We start from the raw sequence: 22,663 nt of genomic DNA on the forward strand, positions 1-22,663 counted from the left end.
CACTAGGATCCTTCCTACCGTGCAGTTGGCGATAACCATCTTGATCACCAAGCCATTATCATGGGGAGATTGAATATCTGCTAGGTCTTCATCGGAGAAGGTTATGTGATAATCGGTTCTCCTCCTTTTGACTGTGGCCTTAGCTTGGAGTACATTCCGAGCGTGTTGCTTTCGGGAATTTGAGGTTTCTCCTCCCATTCCAGGCCCACCGAATATGGTTGTTATCTCCCTCAGGGGTACATTCTCGGTATAGGGCTTACCTCGGTGTAGTTCCTCTTTATAAACTCTAGGGGGTGATCTTTGTCTTCCCTCTGGATTCCGAGCACAATAGTCTGACCTCCGGTCGTTCCCTTCTTTCTTGACGAATCTGCCTAGGCGTCCTCTTTGGATGAGAGCCTCTATCTCATCCTTCAGTTGTCTGCATTCCTCGGTATCGGGACCGTGGTCCTGATGAAAGCGATAGTACTTGTTCTTATTGTGCTCATGCGCCGGCTTGACCATCTTGGTCGGCCACCGTAGGGTCACCTGGTCTTTAATTTCATTCAATATGTGTGCTCGGGTATGAGTCAGGGCCGTATAAACCGACTCGGATTCCAGATTTGCAGCTTTGGGGACCCAAGCTTTCTTGTCATCTTTCTTTTTTCTGCCATCCTTGTCATCTCGACTGCGTTTTGCGCCAACTTCTCAGGGGGTCTCCTCCTTCTTTTCCTGAGCTTTCTTCTCGGTTTTATCTTCTTTCGTGGTTACAAGAACTTCGGCCAAGTTGATATACTTTTCACACCTTGAGAACAATTCATACATGTCTCCTGGTTCGTCCATGATTAAGGACTTTTTCAACTCGACATCTCGAATTCCGCTACGCAACTCCTGGAACTTCACCATTTGGTCCAAGTTTCGTACCTTCAGGGCTTCTTTATTGAACCTTGTAAGAAAACCCCTGATGGATTCGTCGGGGCGCTGCTTTATGGCCAGAAGATTGGCGGCTGTCTTCTTGTGAACTCTACTGCTCACAAAGTGAGCCAAGAAGGCCAGCCCCAGATCTGTGAAATTGGAGAGAGATCGTGGAGGGAGCCGAGAGAACCATTATCGCGCCGCTCCCTTCAGGGTGGAGGGGAAAGCCCTGCACATTATAGCGTCTGAAGCGCCTTGAAAAAATAGGAGGGACTTGAATGTTTCCAAGTGATCCTCCAGATCCATGGTGCCTGCATATTGCTCTATGGTTGGCATTTTGAACCCTTTTGGGAGGGGCTCAAACCGTACCTCATCCGTGAACGCTAAATCCGTAGTGAAGTGAAAGATATGAATTGGGGCTTGGTTCTTTCCCCTTATGACTTCTTTAATCTGGTCTTGGAGTTCCAAGACTTTGCCGTTTAGGGCTTGCTCAACCTTTGTCATATGTGAATCTTGATTCTTGGCGTTTCCCTGTATCTCCTTGTTCCTGCATTCGGTGTTATTTGCATTGCTATGGTTCTCGCTATGCTCCGGTGACCGAGATCTTTCTCCGTTCGGCGGTGGAGGTGGGGGTATGGGGATCCCCTGTAGGAGACCGCGTTGCATCTCCAACATCTGCTCCATCTTGTCATCCCAGCGGGCCTGCATTGCGTCAAACTGTTCCATTCTTACGTAGCGTGGTGGGTCCCCTGGGAGCCTTGGCTGAGACTCCTGCTGGTCTTCTGGGATAAGATCTTCACCTTCTTGCTGGGACGCAGTCGGACGGGCTAAGACTTCTCCCTGACCAGTGGCAGAAGGTCCTGAAGGAGGAATAGCCGCTGTGGCGGCAGCAGATCGAGCGATCCTTGATTGGTTTCTTGTGTTGGTCATAGTGGGATCTTCGTAGGTCTTCGTTCTCCGTTCCCACAGACGACACCAAATGTTGTGCAGAAATTTCTGCCGGAGAGAAATCTACCGGCGGCACAACGGATGTGCTAGTGTAAAAACTAGATGGAATTGAGAATAAAGGAGATGAGACTGCGGAATAATAATATGCTTTCTTTATTGATCATTGAATACTGTCTCTTCCATCCCCTTACATGAGGGTCTAGCCCTTAATTTATATTCCGTGGTGGGCCAAGCTTTATAACCGTCATGCGTGTGGGATTCTCCAAGCATGCCCCCAACTTCCTTTTCTTTGCGAACCTGAGAGGACCACGTGTACGGTCAGGATTTGAAGTACAAATTATGACGTATCAGTACGGAACATGGCCTTTAAGGGAAAAAGGCCAACGGAGAGCGATCTACCCTACGAGAAGATTGATTCTAGTCTTCCTCCATTTTGGTCTCGAGTTCGATGACGAGAACGAATTTGAGATGGGGGACTCATGGTTTGATCTCACTTCTATCCGAAAAAATGGGTATGCATGGAAGTGAGGGCAACGGTAAGAGATCCAATCTCGTTGGTGGAAATAACAATGAGGAAGAGGTAAAAGAGGCATCTGATGCGGATGAGTTTCAGGATGCTTGGGAGCAAGATGCAGCAGATGAACTCCAGCCCCAGGCGAGTCAGCGTACTAGAGAGAGTGGCCAGCACACTTGAGAGCCTACTCCCCCAGCCAGTCGCCACAGTGGACTCACCCATTTTGTTGGTAGGCACGATGCCGATGCCACATCCTCAAGAGCATCAGAGCCTAGCTTGGGATTTATTATTGCCCAGCTCGCCACCTTGACTGAGGTAGCATAGGGCAACACTACTGATATTATAGAGCTCCGGAGATGGGTGACCAGGTTCGAGGACCTATACCGCGATATGCACACCCAGATAGTTTGCATGGAACGCAGTTCGAGGCATGCCAGTTCCCCAGACACTACAGCACTACCAGAGCAGTGATGATAGCATAGGCTATGTTCTTTTCGTTGCCTATATGGCTTATATTTCCGAAACAGTTGTTATTGCACCTTAAGTGCCTAATTTCATATGTAATTTCTTTTTCTTTTACTCTTGTACTCAACTAACTCTTACTTAATGTTAGAGGTTTCACTTCTATTACTTGATGTGTTAGTACAAGGTTTTAAAGTTAAACCTATCATAGAGTAAATCGGATCGGTTGGATCACGAGTTAACTTAAGGTAGAGCAAGTTGTCATGCCCAGGTTCCTGTTGTAGACGTTGAATTTAACCTTCTCGAAATATCATTTATGCTCACCGTCTACTAAGACCGCCGACCTCAAACTTGGTCATCAATCGTCGAATTTGATACCACTTATTAGGGTTGTGAAACAACTTTCTCTTTGCAATGTAAGCAACGCACGAAACCGGTATGCGCAAGATCAACAAAAACAAATAAAATAAAAAGAAAAAGAAAACAATCACACAAAAGATTTACGTGGTTCGGCAATACCGTCTACTTCCACGGAGTAAGCGATCTTCCACTAAGAATAAGAGAAGGAAAAACAAATAGTACACCGTTGCAATTTGATACCCAAACCCAAGTCCTTTGTATACCCTTTCTCACTTGGACACTCACTCACCTCCTCTCTCCCTTGGTATCTCTACATTTTTTTTCTCCTCACTTTATTCTTCTTGGCATTGTTTCTCTCCTCAGAGAAAACCCACTAATTCTCTCTCCTTTAATTTGTTGGAGAAGATTTGACTTTTTTTCTCTCTTTAAAGAAAGCTCAGTCACACTTCTTCTCAAGAGACTATTGGAAGACTCCCCAACATAATATCTTCAACCACCAAAACCACTTCCACTTTCTTGGAAGTATCAACACCTGAAGAATGTTCACCTCACATTCAAATGGATGATCAAAACTAGACCATTGAACCAACCCATCAATTGATCTAGAATAAAAGCCAACCAAAAAACCCAATAGTGGGTCAGGTGGCAATGGCCTTGCTGCTAGTTGGTTGTCCACTACAAGTAGCAATTCTAGCTTTTCTACTTCGGTTTCAGGGAAAATTGAGAAAAAACATGTGTGAGAGAGAGAGTATGGTAGGGAGGGGGAAGAGGTTGAGATGGGGGAGGCAGTACCAATATTGTGAACTAAATGCCTGAGAAAGAATGTGTAGAGGGAAAGAGCGAAATTAAAAAATAAAGGGAACAGATACCCTTTTAGTTCCCAATTCTAGGTTCTGTTATGTGGTTATAGGGCATCTACTAGTATTATAGTGTTTCTTTGTGTCTTCCTTGGTTCTCCTTCTCCCTTTGAACCAGGTCTCTCTCTCTCTCGCCTTGCCAATTTGTGAATTTATGATGTATGTTTTTTCTGTTTTCCTTCATATTTATAAAGCCGTTTCTTTTCAATTGCTGTTGTTGCTTTTTCCCCCTCTAGGATATAACAAATGAATTGGTTCTCTGGGACTGATAAAGAAGGAGATTACAACTTTCTACTGAATTTCTGTTTGAATCATACAAATTTGTTTGGTATTTTGGCTTCATTCTCTTGGTTTTTGCTAGTCTCCTCGTTTTTGCATGGTGACTGGTTTAGACGAGTTGGTGGTTTTTCCTCTAGAATCTGAAAATGCTCATACTTACATCTGTGCGTTTATCCCATCCAATTGTATGAGACTTGATTTGGTGCCTGACATAAGTGACATGACACACATTTTTGCTGTTTTGAGAAATCGAGAGGTGGACTTGATTCTAGAGTACCAATTTTGGAACAGACGGTTAGTGGTTGTTGGTGGGAGGAGATGGAAGAAGAGATCATAACTGTGGTGGAGAAGGATGGATTGCATTTGGGAAATTAGACCACTTCCGATGATACCTTGATTGCAGAAACGAGAAGTGAAGCAAACGGAATCGGAGAAGGTAGGGTTGGGGTTGGGGCGGAGGACGATGGCGGCGGTGATTGTAGTGGTAGAGTGTTTTTTATTTATTTATGAGAAAGTGAAAATACGTAAGGAAAGTCTGTACATCATACAAAAAGGGAGGAATGGGGTTCTATTTGTGATTGAGAAAAGGGCTAAAGAGCGTAATATTCTAAACCAGTGATTGTTCTGGTGTAAGAAAGTTACACTTGAAAATTTTGAGGTTAGTTCTGCAACTTCTAGGTAGGAGGATAATAGGTTCCATGGAATATACATTTTTTCTTGGGGATTCAAAAAACTAGTTAGTTTATAACTATGAAGCCAAATTTCTTTAAGATGGATCTCATCCTTCAAAGCGTGTTTCTGCCTCTGCAAGATTTCGTTTAGCTTAGTCTCCAGTTGTCGAACATGAAAATCCTGCAGTTGTTAAAACACTTTGGCCATCTAGCAAAAAGTAATATGCCCATCTTGTTAGTCCTATTGAAGGTTCAAAAAGGCATGTGCAACATAAAACAGGGAATTGCAGCTCATGATTGGATCTTGAGATAACAGTTAATTCATTTGGAGTGGACATATCTTGGTTAAACATATTTGAATTTATCAAAGGAGGGGTTAAATTCAAGTTAGATAACCATCTAAAAGTGTTTGATAGAACAAAATAGGGATTAGCTGTAGCTAACCCACGAATTACTTTGTTTCTTATAGTCCAAATAAAACAAGAAGTTATTGCAACAACAGAGAAAAACCAGATGGCAGTTGGTTTGGCCGACCAGGGCGTTAGAGTAGAGGAGGGAAGCACAAAGTTGTGCCAGAGAAGAGCTGCTATTGTGCTCAGTTCTCAGTCCGAGGGGTTTAGAAGCTTAGATACGCTTAGTTCATTCACAAGATAGAAAAAGATGCTAGTGAGATTTATCATGAGCACCACAGAAAACACATGTAGGCTTGATCGACATCCATTTTGAGAGAGTGGCCTTGACAGGTAAACCTGCATTTAAGACACACCAAAAAAAGATCTTAAATGTTTTTTTTTTTTTGTTGGTGCGAGTGCGATAGAGTGGTTATTGGGGGTATATTTGGAAATTTAAAAATAGGTACCTCAAATATAATTTCATAAACATTGAATACCTTAAGTGAAGTTTCACCAAACGTTGGGTATCCCAAATGTCATTTACCCAAAATAAAATAATGTTATTTACAAGGATAAAATTGAAAATTTAAAAAATGGGGTGGGTCCTGCGGGGAGTGTTATTGTAGGCTAGGGTGTCAATTGGTCCGGTTCTGGGCTATCGGTTCGGATCCTTAGCGGTTCTAGCTTTAAGGTGTTAAGACCATAACCGGACCAATAAGCTTACTGGATCTAAATTTGAGACCCAGGACTGTTAACTAATGGATGGTTCGGTTCCGGTTCCTAATCGGTTCCAAACGTTATTGAGCCTAAAACAAAGACAATGAAATTTTCCCTAGGAAAACGGGAGCTTCATCATATATAGATATAGTCTTGTAGAACCCAAAATAAAGACATTGATGCATATATAAATAAAGAGACAGCTATAAGGGTTCATAAATTCCATTTCAAACTCAACTCATATACTTGTGACTTAAAAGAACAACAAAAGAACGCTAGTTAAAAGTCTCAAGCAATGTAATACTATTAATATGTTAGGGTTTAAAGCCTTTTAGGGTTTTAGAGATCTGATTTCCCATTCAATTTGTTTACATATCATCCGATTCCAACAGTTCCGTTGCTATCGAGTGCTTAATGGGTTATTGATTCTAGAACCACTAGGAGACCCGAACTAGAACCAGCCCAGACCAGATCCGTCCCAATAAGCTATTGGGTTGTCCGGTTCGGTTCCTATCGTCCGGATCGGTTATAGTTTTCGGTTCTGATCCTAAATTAACACCCCTAAATTTGCAAGGGGTGGGGCGGGGGCGTGTTAACCAGATCTAGAAACACCCCCTCCGCTCCAGCCCCACGCCTGGCCGCCTGCCCAAGCCCAACAAAGAACGACCTAAAGCCTCTTTTCATCTTCTTCTCTACATTTTTTCCCCGTCTTTCCCAACAAGCAGCCGCCCATTGAATTGCAGGTTTTAATTTATTTTAATAAACATCAAACTTCCACCAATAACTCAATGTTTTGCAGAAGCTTTACTAGTAACTGGTTGGACATCTTCTTTGTATTGAGTCTCTGATCCTGTAGACTGTACTGGCAGTAATGGAACCATCACCACCTTTGGAGATTTTAGGTACCTTTCCATTACGTCTGCCTCATGTTTCATATTTTTTGTACCCCTTTTCTCACTCCCTTTTTTTCCCCTTCCCCAATCAGCCCGTGAACCGGAAGGGTTTTCTCTCTGGACTGGACCTCCATTCAGCAATGGCCAACCACGAATCAAGCTTGAAAAAGTTCCCTGCACCTCTGCAAAATTCAGTGAAGATGGTTCAAGAATCATGGTGATCAAATCTGACTCTTCAGTTGGCATCTATGATTGCCATAGTTCTACAGAGATCAGATCCTTTGAAATCCCCAACATTCTTGCAGCCACCTTATCTCCACGTGGGACTTATCTTCAAACCTTTCAAAAATCATCAACACCACAGGAGAAAAACTTGATCTTGTGGAGGATTGACAGCGGTTCTGCTGTTTATCACCTGTTCCAGAAGAACATGTCAAAGGCCACATGGTAGTGAGAATGCCCCTATGCCCCTTTCTCTTGCTCTTTGTTTTTGTTCTGCTACTCCTTTTACATGGCGCTATTAGTCTTTCTGATGTTTGTCTCATTTATTGGTGCATTAGGCCTTCCATCCGTTTTAGTTCAGATGAATCTGTTGCCTGCCAGTTGGCGACAAATGAGATAAAATTTTTTGATGCTGGAGATTTTTCTAAAGGAATCATAAATCGCCTTCGACTCCCTGGTATAGCTGCATTTGAGCTTTCTAAAATGCCTGCGTCTCATGTTGCTGCATTTGTTCCAGAATCTAAGGTCAGTGCTTCAATTTGATTCTAACAAGTAGAGTAGATTAAGGGATGGAAGGACAACTAGGCAATTTTTGATGGGACACAGCTAATTTTGTAATTTCTTCTCATTGCATATCTTCTTCTGAATTTTAATCCACTTCTTGGATGGACAATGATGTATAAAATTGCACTAGGTTTAAGCCCAGAAGTTGGTAAAAAGAGGTTGAGAACTTCCAGAAACTTTGACCAGTAAGTATTGGATATAGTATCTAGTCCATGTAATGTGTCCACCTAATACCCAGATAAGCTAGTTTCATAAGGAATTTGTTGTAGATGGCATCCTGGCATTGAGCTGAGACATATTTATCAGTTCTTCAGGTACTATTTTCCTCAGACTTTGTTATTATTATTATTTTTAACTCCAGTTCTTTGCTCATGTAGGGAATTCCTGCCAGTGTTCAGATATTTGCTTGTGGGGGCGAATCACAGGCTCAACCTGTTGCACGACGGAGTTTTTTCCGGTGCTCCACAGTGCAACTGATTTGGAATTATGGTTCTACTGGGCTCCTAGTTGTTGCTCAGTCTGATGTTGATAAAACCAACCAGAGTTACTATGGTGAATCAAAGTTGAATTACTTAACAACTGATGGGACACATGAAGGACTTGTGCCTCTCCGTATGTTTCTAGTTTAATATGTAAAACTAAATTGCTGGTGTGGACTTTCTGCAAGTTATATTACTGATTGTTGGATGTGTTGACAGGTAAAGAAGGGCCAGTTCATGACGTTCAATGGTCGGCATCTGGTTCTGATTTTGCTGTCATATATGGATGTATCCTTTTCTGGTCCTTCAGAACAGGGAGAAGCTGTTTTAAAGGGGAAAAAATGTTGGAGGCACATTAACAACTGTACCAGGAAAATCTGTTAAGATATAATGCATGAGACTTTGCTTTTTTAACACATTTAATGGAAAACTAAGTGACTAGGGATATTTTAATTAAATTAATATTGAACCTTTCACATTATTCTGCTTAGCTTGTCTTTACTAATATTGTATGGATCCTTGACCATCCTCTCAGTTATGCCTGCGAAAGCGACGATTTTCAACAAGAAGTGCAACCCAATCCTTGAACTTGGAACAGGTCCTTACAATACTATCAGATGGAACCCAAAAGGGAAATGTATCCTTTTGCCATAGAGCTATTCCATCTTGATGGTATTTAATACATAAACTATCATGAAGGACTATGAAAATGCAGATTTTTCTTTATTTCATCTATTTATACTTGTGCCCTTAATTCTCCCTTTTCACAGTTCTCTGTGTGGCAGGTTTTGGTAATTTACCTGGTGATATGGTATGTAAATTGTGCTTTTCGCAAATCACTCAAATAATTTCTTACTACAATCATCCAGCTTATATATACCTTTAAACTTTTTTCTTCTAAATCTGCTTTATTTTCTACAGATAAAAAATCTATTCTGATAATAAGCTGTTACTTATAGTGTTCTGGCACATTTTCTAGTCATCTGAGCACTCTATGAATTTTATTTCGTTTTTATGGTCATCTGGAAGTACCGGAGATGGTTAATTTCGAATGGAAGCATATATAATATGTTTATATTAAATAATGGGAAAAAGAATGCTACCTGGTAGTGTGGCTAGTGTGGCTGCTGCGCCTAGACACAGTACTGCCCTGCCCCCATTGAAAGTACCGTCCTGCCCCCATGTAAAGGCGGAAATCCTGCCCAGGTCGATGCTTGTGCGTGTGCTCCCATTGGCCAGCATGCACGTGCAGGCTCCAGGGGACCAGGCAGTGTCTCTCACCCTAAAATAATAATTGCTCGATTGTGGCTGCTAGTGAAATTTATTTTTCATTTCAGATTTTCTCATGATTAATGTTGTAATCCTTGGGATCATGCTGGGCATAAGCATATGGTCATACCTCCCATCCTCAGACCATTATATGGCCGGAGCTTCATTCTTTTGTCATTTTTCTACTCTCATTGGCTCGGGTGGGTTGCAGATGTGGTCTCCTAGTTTCCGTCTGGTCACCCATATGCCGATCGGGGGATGGAGTAATGAAAGTCAATTGATGATCAATGAGAGGAGACGCCAATAACCACTAAACAAAGCTTGTCTTTGAGCACCCTTTCCTTAAGATGTTGGGAAAGTTCTGTACCCCACCATATAGTCAGACGGAAGATAGATATTTCATAATTTTTCAGAGTTCAGTAACCCTATTGGTAAATAAATTTAGAAAGAGAAAATTTCTGTAATTTCGGAATATAATCAGGAAAATCAGGATCAAGGACCAATTGGTAAATACATTTAGAAAGAGGAAATTTCAACAAGTAATTTCGGAATATAATCAGGAAAAAGACAGACAAACTTAAGAACAGATCTATAGATAGATAGATAGATAGATAGATCTTTCGATGTTGATCCCTTGCGATGGAGGGTTGTACAGTTGGTGTAGTAGGACACAATGTAGGGGGTACAAAATTAAGGAACCCTAAATTAGGTGGCTAGGTCAAGTTATCTTCGATTTCTTCTTCCTACATCTGTAATACTGCCCAGTGTGTGGATCTACATCAGCTCCCCCCTGCTTAGAAACATTCGACTCTGACAAATGTAGAAAGGCCATGTAGCACTCATACAAGTCCGGGTTGAGGCGCCGGAAATCATCAGTATGTATCCACGTACAATCAAGCTGCGGATCTCCCTTCCATTTGACCAAGTCAGCAACTAAAGATAATGTTTTGTCTTTGCCAAAGTGACTTCCCATTGTGCCCCCGTGTAACCCCCGAATTAGGTGCTGCCATAGAGAGGTGTTTGGAATTCACAACTGCATTCCTTGGAAAAGGAAACCATCATATAAAGAGTATCTTGCATCTGTACCCCCTTGCTGTAACTTCTCATAAATGTGAGAGAAACCAGCATCTGTACTGTACTCATCCTTAATAACATCAATTCTGGTACTGTGGGCGGTGAAGGTATTCAATGCATGCACTTTCCGGCTTAATGCGTCAGCAACTTGGTACTTCGTGTGAAGAAAAACTCTTGGATACAGGCAACCCACTTGGCATGGGGGTTACTTATGGATTTTTGAGATTGTAAATATTTCAGAGCTTCATGATCTGAAAATAAAATGAACTCCTTACCAATCAAGTAGTACCTCCAATGCTTGAGAATTTGGACCACTGCGTACAGCTCCAAATCATAAGTAGAATATCGTTTCTTGGCCTCATTTAACTTTTCACTATATAGTAAGCAATAGTGTTTCCTGTCTGCATCAACACACCACCAATCCCAGCATGGGATGTACCCCCTTGCTGTTGATGCTTTTATCTTTAATCAGACTGCATAATGATGTTTGCCATGGTTTATTATTCTTTAAGCACGACGATGATCCAAATCAAAGATTTAAAAAAATGTAAAACATGAAGTCGAAGTATATCCTTCCAATTGAAGATTTTTGATAAATATATGAACTAGGGGCATTTTGGTAATTTCATCATCATATGCTAACACCTCCTTAACACCGTTTGAGCTTGGGTACCCTATTCGTAGTTATTAAAATGTTAGGTACCTCAAAATTTTTTTTGATAGGCAGGTCCCCAAGGCGAGTTGAACTTATGACCTCTTGAGGTGCTGATCCTTGCCAACTGAGCTACCCTCTTGGGGTTTAGGTACCTTAAATTTAGTTTCCATAAATGTTGGGTATCTCATGTGTAATTTATTCAAATTTAGAGAAAAGGGTAACAGTGTTAGTGTATTGAATTGGTAGATTTCAAAAGAAAATGTGTACAATAATAACTATGTTTGGTTGTTAAGTGCCCAAGAACAAAACTATTTAAAGTTTTAGCGAAAGAAAATATGAAATCAAGATCCTTGAATCCTGTAAATGTTGTTGAGTAGTCGCACTTTTGACCAACTTTCTGTTAGCTCACAGCTTGAGCATTGGTCCGTCCATGTCCAAAATGCCTTGGCAATACTTTGATTGCTGTTAATGCTGGAAACTAGAAAAAGTGAACCTACAGACGGTAATGTTTGCATTTTGATTTAAGTAGAAAGATTGGGATTTACCAAAAGAGTAAATCAGAGCTACTAAAATCCACAAAACTTGTTATTACTACAAATAATAGAAATGAATTTTATCATAAATTATAGTTATTAACAACAGATCTGACCCTATGCTACTTCAGCGCATGTAGACAGACACGATCACTTCTATTTGAAAATAATTATCATTGGTAATAGCTGATTTCTTTTGCATCAGACTCATAGTAACGATGACAATGATAAACTCAACTCAATTAAGTCCTATCCCAACTATATGGGGTTGGCTACATGGATCTTGTTTTGCCATGCGTCTCAATGCAAAGCCATACTTGATGTCAACCTTAATCCCTACATGTATTTTTCATCACTTCTCTCAAAGTTATTTTAGGCCTGTCCGTTGCTTTTAGCTTCTCTAATTTGAATTATATAACTCCTCCTTTGGTGGCATAGGGGAAGCAAAGACAAAAACTCTTACTGTAAAGACCAGCTAGGGTGTGGTTTCTAGAGAATATTGTTGACTTGAACCGAGAATGGGAGAATGGCTTGAATGATCAATGAGATCAGTCAAGCTCTCTATTTATAATAATAAAAGAGATTACAAGGGGAAACACTATTCACGACACTGTTCACGTGAACAGTGTCACAGCCCTAATTACATTTCTACCCTTGCTCATAAATACATAAATAAATAATAAATAAAACACCTAAAAGATCAGAATAACCCCATGGTATTCTAGTGTATATATTCCAACACTCCCCCTCAAGCTGGAGTATACAAATAAGTAAGAAGCTCTAGCTTGAACTAATAAGAAAAAAATGCTAACATTCTAACACTCCCCCTCAAGTTGGTGCATATAAGGCACTAATGACCAACTTGAATAAAATGGGAAGAAACAGAGTTGCAATAGAGTCCAGCTTGACAGATTAATGAAGCTCCCAAATAAACCTTCAAGAACTTGAAAAATAGATCTTCAAAACCTGGACAGACATGATCAGCAAACCGGGACTGGAATTTCTTCCAAAGAAGGCAGCTTTCAATGATCTTCAATAGCTATCCAGTGATGAATCTCAGAGTGTCATAGTGACATAAAATCTTGAAGTTAAATAACTAGGGCAACAAGCAGCGGAAACAACTGAATCAACCCAACTTTAAACCCTCAAATAGGCAGGCAACAATTTCAATATGCTTCAAAACTTTAATCTGCAAACTCAACCCAATAACGAAGGATACCAAATGGTAATGGTGGAGAAAACTGATCTTCTATGTTTTGCACCAATGTTCCTCCAAGTTCTGCTTTCTGCAATGGCTGCAGGTGTATTATACATAATCCCCCCCTCACGTGTAGTAGTACATGTGGACAAATAACGGAGATGATGCAAGAGAGAGTGCAAAAGTATAAACTTCCAGAATTCTCCAAAGGTGCTATGGGTATGAAAAAAAGGAAGGCATGGCAAGTTAGAGTATACCATAAACTTCCAAAGTGGTTATGTGTAAATGCCAAAAATATGGTATGGGGTATGGGTAATTGAAGAAGCAGTGGGATAAAGAGTCATGGAGAAAAAAATGCAACAGATCAATGTTCAACCTTTAAACGATCAAACAAACTCCTTAGATGGAAACTCCTGCTGGGCAGAAACACCAAACTCCAATATTCAAGTCTGATAAGTAAACAGATCTGATTTGAACTAAGGAAAGACTCCAATCTTCAAGGCTTGATCAATCTTCAAACAAGGAAGAACCAGGGTGCAAAAATCCAATCTATAAACTCCCATATGCTGAATAGAACTGATGAAGATATCTGGGCAGAAAAGGGATAATAACCTTAAAAAAAACTTGGATCAGATCTGAGTTAGAGAACAATGCTAGGATTAAGCTCTCAAAGTAAGCTAGATATGAACCAATAGAAAAGCTTCACACAACTGAATAGATTCGTAGTCGCAATCAATAACCATGAACACACTGTTGTAATCCCAAATAAACTGATCTCCAGGGTAGTAGATTTGACCTTCAATAATGTGTAAGAACTTCGATCTCCAATAGGAGGATACTCAGTCTCAAGACCAGGGCAGCAATAGTTCTCATAAAGGCAGCAGTAACACCTTAACCAGTCATGCTTACAGAAGCCAATCAACAGAACCAGCAATGGATGAATGAAAGCTCAATAGAACCAGCAAATAGAAGACAATAACTCAGCAGATCCAATAGGTATTGATGCAGCCAGTCACAGAGGAACCAGATAAATATAGGTTGATAGTTGGAGAAATCGATCATAAGAAAGAAACCTCAATTTGTTAAAAAAAATACTCCAAGGATGATGCTGAAATTTGGGTCGAACACTCCTCTGGTATGTATAAGACTCCCCTTAAAAAATCAGCTTGATAGGACAGCCTTAACCCTAAGATCGATTATAGTCAGGGTTTTGGAAAACCCTGAAATTGAGATCGATATAGGGAAAGGGGGCTTCAATTGCTGATGTAGACTTGCAATAGATGTTGATTAGTACTGCTTGAATGGGACTTCCAATAAGAACAACCAATCTCCAGTTAGAATGAGACTCGGTCTTCAAGAGGGAGGGACACCAAAAAATTTGCAGAAAATTAGGGCAGCAGCTATCGCAGTAAATAGACCTTCTTCAAGCCATGAATTGATGAAGTAGAATGTCTCTTGTAATGTTAGAACCACCACCAAAGCACTGCAGCAGCAGCAGCAAACATCCCTAACCCAAAAAATCGATTTGTGTCAGGGTTTTGGAAAACCCAAAAAAGTAGAGATCGATTGGGGTAGAGGTCTTCAAAAAAGCTTGGAAAGGTGCAATATTGAGGCGAGTGGTCCTTGTATTGGAGGAAAACAACCCACAAAAAATCAACATCAACTGAAAGGGGGGAACCCTAAAATCAATTGGAGTCAGGGTTTTGAAAAACCCTGAAAAGGTGAGATCGATTGGGTGAATCAAGCTGGAAAAGAAAAGAGAGTGTATTAGATAGAAGAGGTAGATAGGTGCTGGAAAAGAAAGCAGACGGAGCTCCAACAATGGAGGATCAGCCTTCATGTGAGAGGAATTTGATCTTCAAAATTCTGGAAAGCTCCAATATCGCAGGTATGGTTCCAGCAGTATTGATTAGAATTTAGGTTATGAAAAAAAATAGATTGGGAGGAGGGCAGCAACTAAATCATTGGATTAGGTTTTTCCTCATTAATGCTGCCCCCTTACAAGGATAAGAAGAAGAAAAAACAGAAGAAGGAGAAGCTGAGAGAGAGAGAAAAGTGGGAGAAGGTGATTGAAGAGAAGAAGGTTTTTTTTTCTTTCTTCTTTTCCGCGATCAGAGAATTGGCTCTGATGCCATGTTGACTTGAACCGAGAATGGGAGAATGGCTTGAATGATCAATGAGATCAGTCAAGCTCTCTATTTATAATAATAAAAGAGATTACAAGGGGAAACACTATTCACGACACTGTTCATGTGAACAGTGTCACATCCTTAATTACATTTCTACCCTTGCTCATAAATACATAAATAAAGAATAAATAAAACACCCAAAAGACCAGAATAACCCCATGGTATTCTAGTGTACATATTCCAACAAATATTGATCCTCAAAGCTCCTCAAAAGAAACATTCAGCTCCATACATTATTGCTGGTATTTTGCTGTCCTATACATTTTCCTTTTGAGTTTGTTGAATGCGTCAATCAAACAACACCCTAGAGGCTCCTATCTACTTCAGCCTTCTGCTCTACTTTTGCAACATTATCCTCTTTTTCTTCTTTATGGTTGGACCTAGATATCTAGAGTTATCATTTTGATGTACTTCCTTATCATCAATTCTCATTTCCCATTATCATCCTATTTTTACTAAAGTTACGTTCCATGTGCTCGGTTTTTGTTTGGCATCCCAAGACATTTTGATGACAAAGATGATGCTGATAAATAACGACTAACACTAGTTTAAGACGACAACAGCAACCACAGAAACTCTTCTCTGAGGGTATTTGCAATAGGCCCCCCAATCCATTCATTTTTGTAGGATTAGTTTCTCCAGACTCAAATGTGTTTAATCAGGAGTGCTTGGTGAAAAATGGAACCAGACACTTTCTTAACAGATGATGCCAATTGCAGTGGTGCCATTCATTTTGTTAAGGCATTCCCTTCTTATTTGTCCTTCAGCTTATTGTAATGAATACTAGTTGCTTGAGACAAAATGTAGAGAATGATAGGTCAACTTGTGAGAGAGAAAAGGATAATCCATAAATTGAGTTGCATTATTTATATTTAACTAAAAACTATTTCTTGAATTGCTGGTTTGTAGTGTCTGCCTTCTTAATAAATTGTGTGGGTTTTTTCTTGGTTATACTTGTTTAAGTATATTTTCTCTTCAGGCTTGCATCTTTGTCACTAGTATGCTATTTTCAACATGACTATTTTTCTTGTTAATTTCCATTTTCCCCTGCGTTTTATTTTATCTTTAGTCCAGAATATGCTCCCTTAAACAAGACCGGGTCTTGTTGTTTTTCCAGTTCACTGTTTTCTGTTCCTTTCTCTCAGCTTTTGTTGTGCTTCACTGCTGCTTCTATATTTTAGGCATTTTGGGATTATGAGGAGAAAAAGTTACTTGGAACAACAAAGGCTGAATGCTCTGTGACAAGTGAATGGTCTCCAGATGGACGCTATCTCATGACCGCAACAACGGCTCCAAGACTTCAAGTAGACAACGGGTACATATATATCTTGGTGTACCTATAACCTGCAGAAACACATGTTTCATATTTAGTCTGACTTCTAGATTTTATCAAATCTGGGCACTAGAAGAATAATTGTTGGTTTATATGTTAGAAAATGTTTGAGAGAGTATAAGAGCCTAAGATGGATATCATGTAAATATGTGGACATAATTAAAGTTATGTATGATGATGGCGTGGTGACTAGTGTAAGAACTGTGGGGGGGGGGGGGTCAAGGTAGTGAATTCCCAATTACAATTAGGCTACATCAAGGATCAGCCTTAAGCCCATATTTGTTTGCACTTATCATGGATGACTTAACCAGAGACATACAAGATGAGGTTAAGAAGAATTAGAAAGTTGAGAGTGTGTAATGGCTTGCCTTAGTGACAGAGGCCTTCATTTATCTATAGTGAAAATAGAGGATTACAAATAATGTATGCTAGCTAAGGCTGACTCATAGGCCTTATCTAGCATACATATACAACGAACCTAGACGGGTTACATAGTGAACTTTTTCTTCAACATTCCCTCTCAAGTTGGTGCATAGATGTCTCTCATGACCAACTTGGAAATAATAGGATGGAACAACCTAACAGATAAGCCTTTAGTGAATACATTTGCCAATTGATTCTCAGTGGTAACAAATGGGGTGCATTCAGTCCCTCCTCAATTTCTCCTTAAGAAGTGCTGGTCAATCTCAACATGTTTGGTCCTATCTTGCTGAACTGGATTATGAGTTATACTAATTACAGCTTTATTATTACGGTAGAGCCTCAAAGGTCCTTCAGTCACCATTCTTAGATCACTAAGAAGCATCTTTAGCCAAATGAGTTCACATACTGATGCAAATGCATCACCAAAAGAGACTTATTTTGATGGGAGTAAGTCTAGGGTTAGGTTGTATACATGTTGGACCTTTGATCCCATAGGTTTTATATGTAATAGGCCACTTTTATGGGCCTAAAATATGAGTAATTAGATTGCATACGGGATTAGTTATTTTAGTTCTATACTTGGTTTTATTTTTGTGTTTTTGTTCATAAATTGAACTGGTTCAAACAATGGTTCAATTTAAGTGATTTTAGTAGTTTCCTTTTAAGTGTTTAGTGGGGCTGGATTAGGACTTTGTTTTGAGTCTATTTCAGTTTCCTAGGCAGTCTAAGTTACCTAATAGATTAAGGATTGGGTTAGGCCTTTCCTTTTTAGTGTAGAAGTCTATTTTTGAGTCTTTTATATAGGGTTGTAAGGAGGGCAAGTGTTGAACACGAAATTTGATATTAATGAAAAACTTTTTCTGCTCTAGTTCTCCACTGAAGATTTTTGTCTTATGTTTGATCAAGGCTGGTGGGATCGGTATTTGATCCGATTGACACCTTGCGGTGGGAAGTCCGGGTGGTTTGTTGGTAGGATTAGTGTTTGATCCAATTGACACCTTGCGGTGTGAAGCTTGGGTGGTTCTTTTGAAGCTCTACATTCAAGTTCTAGTTCAAGTTTTGATTTATATTCTAGATCTACAATCAAGCAAGCTGCTGCCAAGGGAATTTTGCTACTATAGGTCTATAGTAAGTTTGATTCATCCCCAACCCCTACCATTCTTCTTCTAACTTTTTATACACCCAACCCCTAAGATTCCCCTTTTGTTTCTTAATTTTCCCATAACCTAAAACCTGGACAGACCAATCCAACCATCAAAACCACCCCAAACTAGGATCAAATTTCTATCTCAGCCCCCTAAAGCACTCGAATCAAACCCTAGCTCCATCCTCCCACTCTATACCCTAGATTCCCCTCTTGTCCTCTTTTCCAAAACCCGAAACCCTAAACCTAAGTTGCTGCCCATTCAAGTTTACACACTTCCATCCATCAAATCATCTCAAGACCTTCACTGATAGACTCCCCTACCTCAACTTGACATAATCCATACATCAAACCCTAACCCTAACTGTTAAGATATACCAGAATACCAACCGTGGGGGTATTCTGGTCTTTTTTCCCTTTTTATTTTATGTTATTATTCTGTTTTATGTATTCCTAGATTCCTAGTCATATTTTGGCTAGGACTAGGGCTATTTTAGACTTTTGATTTGTATTTTTCATTCTATAAATAAAGGACTTGACTGATCTAATCGATCACTCAAGTATTCTCCCAATTCTCTCTTCGAATATGGTATCAGAGCAGGTCTCTCTGATCTAGCCTGGTTCCTGGCCCCCCCCCCCCCCTTCTTCCATTGTCCTCTTCTCCATCTTTTTTCCACTCGATATACATTCCCGTCCCCTCCCCTCCCCTCCCACTCGAATTTCTTCACTTTTTTTCTGTTTTTCTTCTCCAATTAGGGCAGATCTAATGAGGTGATCTGTGAGATAGATGCTGCCCTAATTTATCACATCACCAATCAATGATTTAAGAAGGTTTTTGGATCGATGGCTGCTGCCCGCACTTCTGCAATTTTTTTTGGAGTTCTCCCCTGTTGAAGATCAGATTCTCCTTGCAATTAAAGCTGGTTTTCTTGGGACCCAACACTGCAGGTTTTCTAGACAGCTGCTGTCTCTGTTTCTCTTCCCACCATTGAGGCATCTATCCATATCGATCTCTTCTCCAGGTTTTTGGAAAAAAATAAAAACCTGCTACTTCTCGATCTGGTTTGTTTCTCCTCTCTGCGTGGGCTGTTGTTTTGAACACATCTGCATCAACTTTCAAGGCTGGTTCTGCAGTATTTTCTCATTGTTTGAAGACCTCTCAATCTCTATTTGAAGACCCCTAAATCTCAATTGATTTCTCTTCTAAGGATTTCCTCAAAACCCTACCTATCGATTTTTGGATTTAGGGCTGCTTGTTGCTGCGAAAGGGATTCATTCATCTATCAATTTTTTATTTCTGTTTTGCTGCCACTGTTTTGTCTGCAATATGGGGGACTCATAAGTGACCACGGCCAACTCTGGAGTTGATTCTCAGCCGTGGACAGAATTCCTCCCTTATGCTGCATCTATTAAACTTGATGGATCAAATTACCTCATATGGGACAGATCTCTCTCCTTGACTGTGGCTGGTAGGGGACTCAGTGGGCATCTTAATGGCACCTCCAAACAGCTTACTGAAGAAGGCACTGCCAAGACCCGATGGGCTGCCAATGATGCTATGGTTATGTCTTTTGTGTTGAACTCCATGCCACAAGAGCCTTCCAGCCAATATCTTCTTCTTGACTCCGCTGCACAAATATGGGCTGCTGCTAAGGGCACTTATGGACAATTGGGGAATGATGCACAGGTGTATGACATACGGAAGACACTCCAGTCTACTACCCAAAAGGAGCTGTCCGTGACTAAGTACTATGTTGTCCTCAAAAGTCTGTGGCAACAATTGGATCACTATGCCCACTTTCAGCCCACCACAGCTGCTGATGTTTCTGCTTATTCAGCCTATGTGGATAAGTTTCGTGTGTATGACTTCCGGGCTGGTTTTAATGCTGATTATGATCCAATCCGTGTGCAAGTCCTTGGTAGGGTGCCTTTCCCTACATTAGAGCAGGCTTTCTCTTATGTTCTTACTGAGGAAACACGTCGGGCTGCAATGATGTTGGGTCCTTCTGTTGAGAGATCAGCCCTACAGGCTGTTGGTTCTAAAGCCACTTCTTCTGACTCTACTGCCACTGCTACTGCTGCTGCCCCTCCAAAGGAGCTTGTCAAGTGTGAACATTGCAATAAACTATATCACACTAAGGCTCAGTGCTGTAAATTACATGGGAAGGCTGCTGATTTTGAGGCTAAACGTGGCCGTGCTAAACCTAAAAACAAAGCCAATCACACTGAAAGTGTAGCTCCGGCACCCATTGCTTACAATAGTTTCTCCCAGGAGGAGTTCCAAGCTCTCCGGCATATGTTACAGTCTTCCACTACATCTGTTCCTGCCGGTTATTCCACACCATCAGGTTCACACTTTGCCCGCTCAGGTATCCCTTTTGCTGGTCATTGTGCATCGGTTGTTTCCTCTCCCTGGATTATAAACTTTGGTGCCACTGATCACATGATAGGTTCTTCTAACCTTTTTTACACATATTCCCCTTCTTCTGGGAAAGATAAAGTTCGGGTCGCTGATGGTTCCCTCTCCTCTGTTTCAAGCAAGGGGTCCATCAGTTGCTCTCTTTCACTTACTCTATCCTCTGTTTTGCACATTCCAAGATTTATTCCTAACCAAAAATTTAAATTGCAAAGTGACCTTTTTTCCTACTCATTGTGTCTTTCAGGAACTGGACTCGGGGAGGACGATTGGATCAGGTAGGCTGCATAGTGGATTGTATCTCCTTGATGATGGACCGCAACAAGCTTTACCTTCCAAATTATGTCAGTCATCTTCTTTTTCTTCTGAATTACACCAATGGCATTCTAGATTAGGACACCCCTCCTTGGGCACTTTAACTCTTTTGTTTCCTACTTTGTTTAAAGATTGTAATAAGGAAGAATTTTTTTGTGAGCCTTGTGCCTTGGCCAAATAGACACGATCCATTTATGTTATATCTAATAAACGAAGTTCTTCCTTATTTCACTTAATTCATTCTGATGTGTGGGGACCTAGTCGTAAGACCTTTCTTCATGGCCAACAATGGTTTGTTACCTTTATTGACTGTCATTCCCGTTTCACTTGGGTATACCTTATGCATAATAAGAGTGAAGTCTTCTCTTGTTTTCAGCATTTTCATAAAATGATCCAAACTCAGTTTAATGCCTCTCTCAAGATTTTGAGGAGTGACAATGGGACATAATATATGGACGGTCAGTTCTAAAGATACCTTTCTGCCCATGGCATTTTACACCAAACTAGTTGGGCTGATACTCCAGCCCAAAATGGTATGGCTGAGAGAAAAAATCGTCATCTCTTGGAGGTGGCCCGGGCCCTAATGTTTGCCCGTCATGTTCCATCCTTTTATTGGGGGGATGCTGTCCTTACTGCAGCCTATTTGATTAATAGGCTGCCGACTCGGGTTCTTGCTTCCAAGTCCCCTATTGAGCTTTTACATGGCTCTTTCTTTTATATTGTTCCCCCTAGGGTGTTTGGGTCTGTATGTTATGCTAGGGATACTAGATCTCTTGGCAAACTTGAGCCCCGTAGTCTACGCTGCATTTTCTTGGGTTACTTTGCCACCCAAAAAGGGTACAAATGTCATTATCCTCCTGCCCGCCGTACCATGGTCAGTATGGATGTTATCTTTCAAGAAACTCTCTCCTATTATTCGTCCCCACCTCTTCAGGGGGAGAGTTCTAGTGAAGATGTGTTGACCGTTGACCCCCCTCTTAGGCATGTTTATGAGGAGTCTACTCCTGCTATTCCGAGTATGCCTACCCTGCCTACCCCTACCCTTCCCTCTACGTCAGGGGGAGATATTCCTACACAGGGGGAGGTTCCCAATTCTCCTTCAGGGGGAGATGTTCCTGCACAGGGGGAGGTTCCCACAATTCCTGCTTGAGGGGAGCTCACCCCAGTTCAGAGAACCATTGGTGAATTTCAGCGAAGGATTGATGTGACAAATTTGAAGGTTTTTTCAAGGAATAGGACCAGAACTAGGGAGCTTCAATCCACTGTGACACCTGTTCTCGTCCAATTGCCAATTCTGGTTCCGGAACCTACTTCTCCACCTGGTAATACTTCTTCTTTGGATCTCCCCAGTGCTGTTTGCAAAGGTGTGAGAACTTGCACTCAACACCCGTTATCTCATGTTGTTTCTTATGATGCTTTGTCTCCATCCTTTCGTGCATTTGTTTCCTCGCTTTCTTTTGTTTGTATTCCTCAAAATTGGCAGGAAGCTCTTACAGATGGAAAGTGGAAAGTTGCAATGATAGAGGAAATGGATGCCTTGAAAAAAAATAACACATGGGAGCTTATGACTCTTCCACTAGGGAAGCGAACTGTTGGATGCAAATGGGTGTTTGTAGTGAAACAGAAGGTGGAAGGAACTGTGGATAAGTATAAGACACGTCTCGTGGCCAAAGGATTTACTCAGACATATGGGATAGATTACCAGGAGACCTTTGCTCCTGTCGCTAAGCTGAATACTGTCCGAGTACTATTATCTTGTGCAGTTAATCTTGGATGGGACTTACAACAGCTTGATGTGACGAATGCCTTCCTCAATGGGGAACTTGATGAAGAGGTTTACATGGACATTCCACCAGGGTTTTCTT

The 22,663-nt window shown here is 40.9% G+C and overlaps 1 protein-coding gene across 1 annotated transcript in view; it reads left to right on the forward strand.

Moving 5' to 3' along the window:
• Nucleotides 1-6,868: 6,868 nt before the first annotated feature.
• Nucleotides 6,869-22,663, forward strand: part of LOC122656315 (eukaryotic translation initiation factor 2A) — a 35,082-nt gene continuing 19,287 nt past the window's right edge. The window contains exons 1-8 of the mRNA XM_043850797.1: nucleotides 6,869-6,993; nucleotides 7,077-7,431; nucleotides 7,545-7,731; nucleotides 8,148-8,382; nucleotides 8,469-8,537; nucleotides 8,785-8,886; nucleotides 9,020-9,060; nucleotides 16,349-16,482. Coding sequence (XP_043706732.1) covers nucleotides 6,963-6,993; nucleotides 7,077-7,431; nucleotides 7,545-7,731; nucleotides 8,148-8,382; nucleotides 8,469-8,537; nucleotides 8,785-8,886; nucleotides 9,020-9,060; nucleotides 16,349-16,482 — 1,154 coding nt within the window. The 5' untranslated portion in view covers nucleotides 6,869-6,962. The remainder of the gene's footprint in view (nucleotides 6,994-7,076; nucleotides 7,432-7,544; nucleotides 7,732-8,147; nucleotides 8,383-8,468; nucleotides 8,538-8,784; nucleotides 8,887-9,019; nucleotides 9,061-16,348; nucleotides 16,483-22,663) is intronic.

Source organism: Telopea speciosissima, chromosome 3 (genome assembly GCF_018873765.1).
Source record: "Telopea speciosissima isolate NSW1024214 ecotype Mountain lineage chromosome 3, Tspe_v1, whole genome shotgun sequence".
NCBI classification, from domain to species: domain Eukaryota; kingdom Viridiplantae; phylum Streptophyta; class Magnoliopsida; order Proteales; family Proteaceae; genus Telopea; species Telopea speciosissima.